General features: G+C 36.3%; 1 protein-coding gene across 1 annotated transcript in view; it reads left to right on the top strand.

Moving 5' to 3' along the window:
• Window positions 1–897, top strand: part of UTS2B (urotensin 2B) — a 15,147-nt gene extending 14,250 nt beyond the window's left edge. Inside the window, exon 5 of the mRNA XM_010850695.1 lies at window positions 872–897. Coding sequence (XP_010848997.1) covers window positions 872–897 — 26 coding nt within the window. The remainder of the gene's footprint in view (window positions 1–871) is intronic.
• Window positions 898–1,105: the final 208 nt, after the last annotated feature.

Raw genomic sequence — 1,105 nt, forward strand, 5'->3', positions numbered from 1 at the left:
ACTCTCAAGAGTCTTCTCCAACACCACAGTTCAAAAGCATCAATTCTTTGGTGCTCAGCTTTCTTCATAGTCCAACTTTCACATCCATACATGACCACTGGAAAAACCATAGCCTTGACTAGACGAACCTTTGTTGGCAAAGTAATGTCTCTGCTTTTGAATATGTTATCTAGGTTGGTCATAACTTTCCTTCCAAGGAGTAAGCGTCTTTTAATTTCATGGCTGCAATCACCAACTACAGTGATTTTGGAGCCCAGAAAAATAAAGTCTGACACTGTTTCCACTGTTTCCCCATAAATTTCCCATGAAGTGATTTATGCCAACTCTAAATAGAAAGTAAAAGTCGCTCAGTCATGTCTGACTCTTTGTGACCCCATGGAATAGTCTACGGAGTTCTCCAGGCCAGAATACTGGAGTGGGTAATCTTCCCAATCCAGGGATCGAACCCAGGTCTCCCCCAACTACAGACAGATTCTTTACCAGTTGAGCCACCAGAGAAGCCCTTCTAAAATAGAGGAGTGCCTCTAGTAGGATGGCCTATTGTATTTTTTGAATTGTATTACATACATTATAATGTAAAACAGAGCTGTCCATTAGAACTTTCTTTAATGAGGTGACCGTTCTCTAAATTTGCACTGTCCATTATGGTCATCTATTGAGCACTTAAAAGTTGGTCTGTATTATAGAGAAGCTGAATCTTCAAAAATTTATTTAATTTTAATTAATTTAAAGATCCATATGAGGCTGACTACCACTAAATATCTGTTTTAGAAAACTTCCTCATACTCAGGCATACTTAAACTATTTTATTTAAATGTAATATTTTTATCAAAACTCTTTCTAATGAAGAATTGTTTTGTTTCTTTTTTAGCTTGTTTTTGGAAATACTGTGTCTAAAGTTTTTGCTCTGGGTGCAAAAAAGGATAAGAATTAGAAAAAGTTATGTATCTGCCCACTCTGCTGTTTAAAGATCGAAGCTATTTTAAGCATAAAAAAATAGTGGCAGTGTTTATACAGTTTGTTACATGCTCAAAGTTTATGTTGCAAATCGTAGTGACAAATTAGCTGCACTTGAATGGCATGGACTATCAGAATGACTCTGTAG

The sequence above is a fragment of the Bison bison genome, unplaced genomic scaffold (assembly GCF_000754665.1).
Source record: "Bison bison bison isolate TAMUID 2011002044 unplaced genomic scaffold, Bison_UMD1.0 scf7180017864294, whole genome shotgun sequence".
NCBI lineage: Eukaryota > Metazoa > Chordata > Mammalia > Artiodactyla > Bovidae > Bison > Bison bison.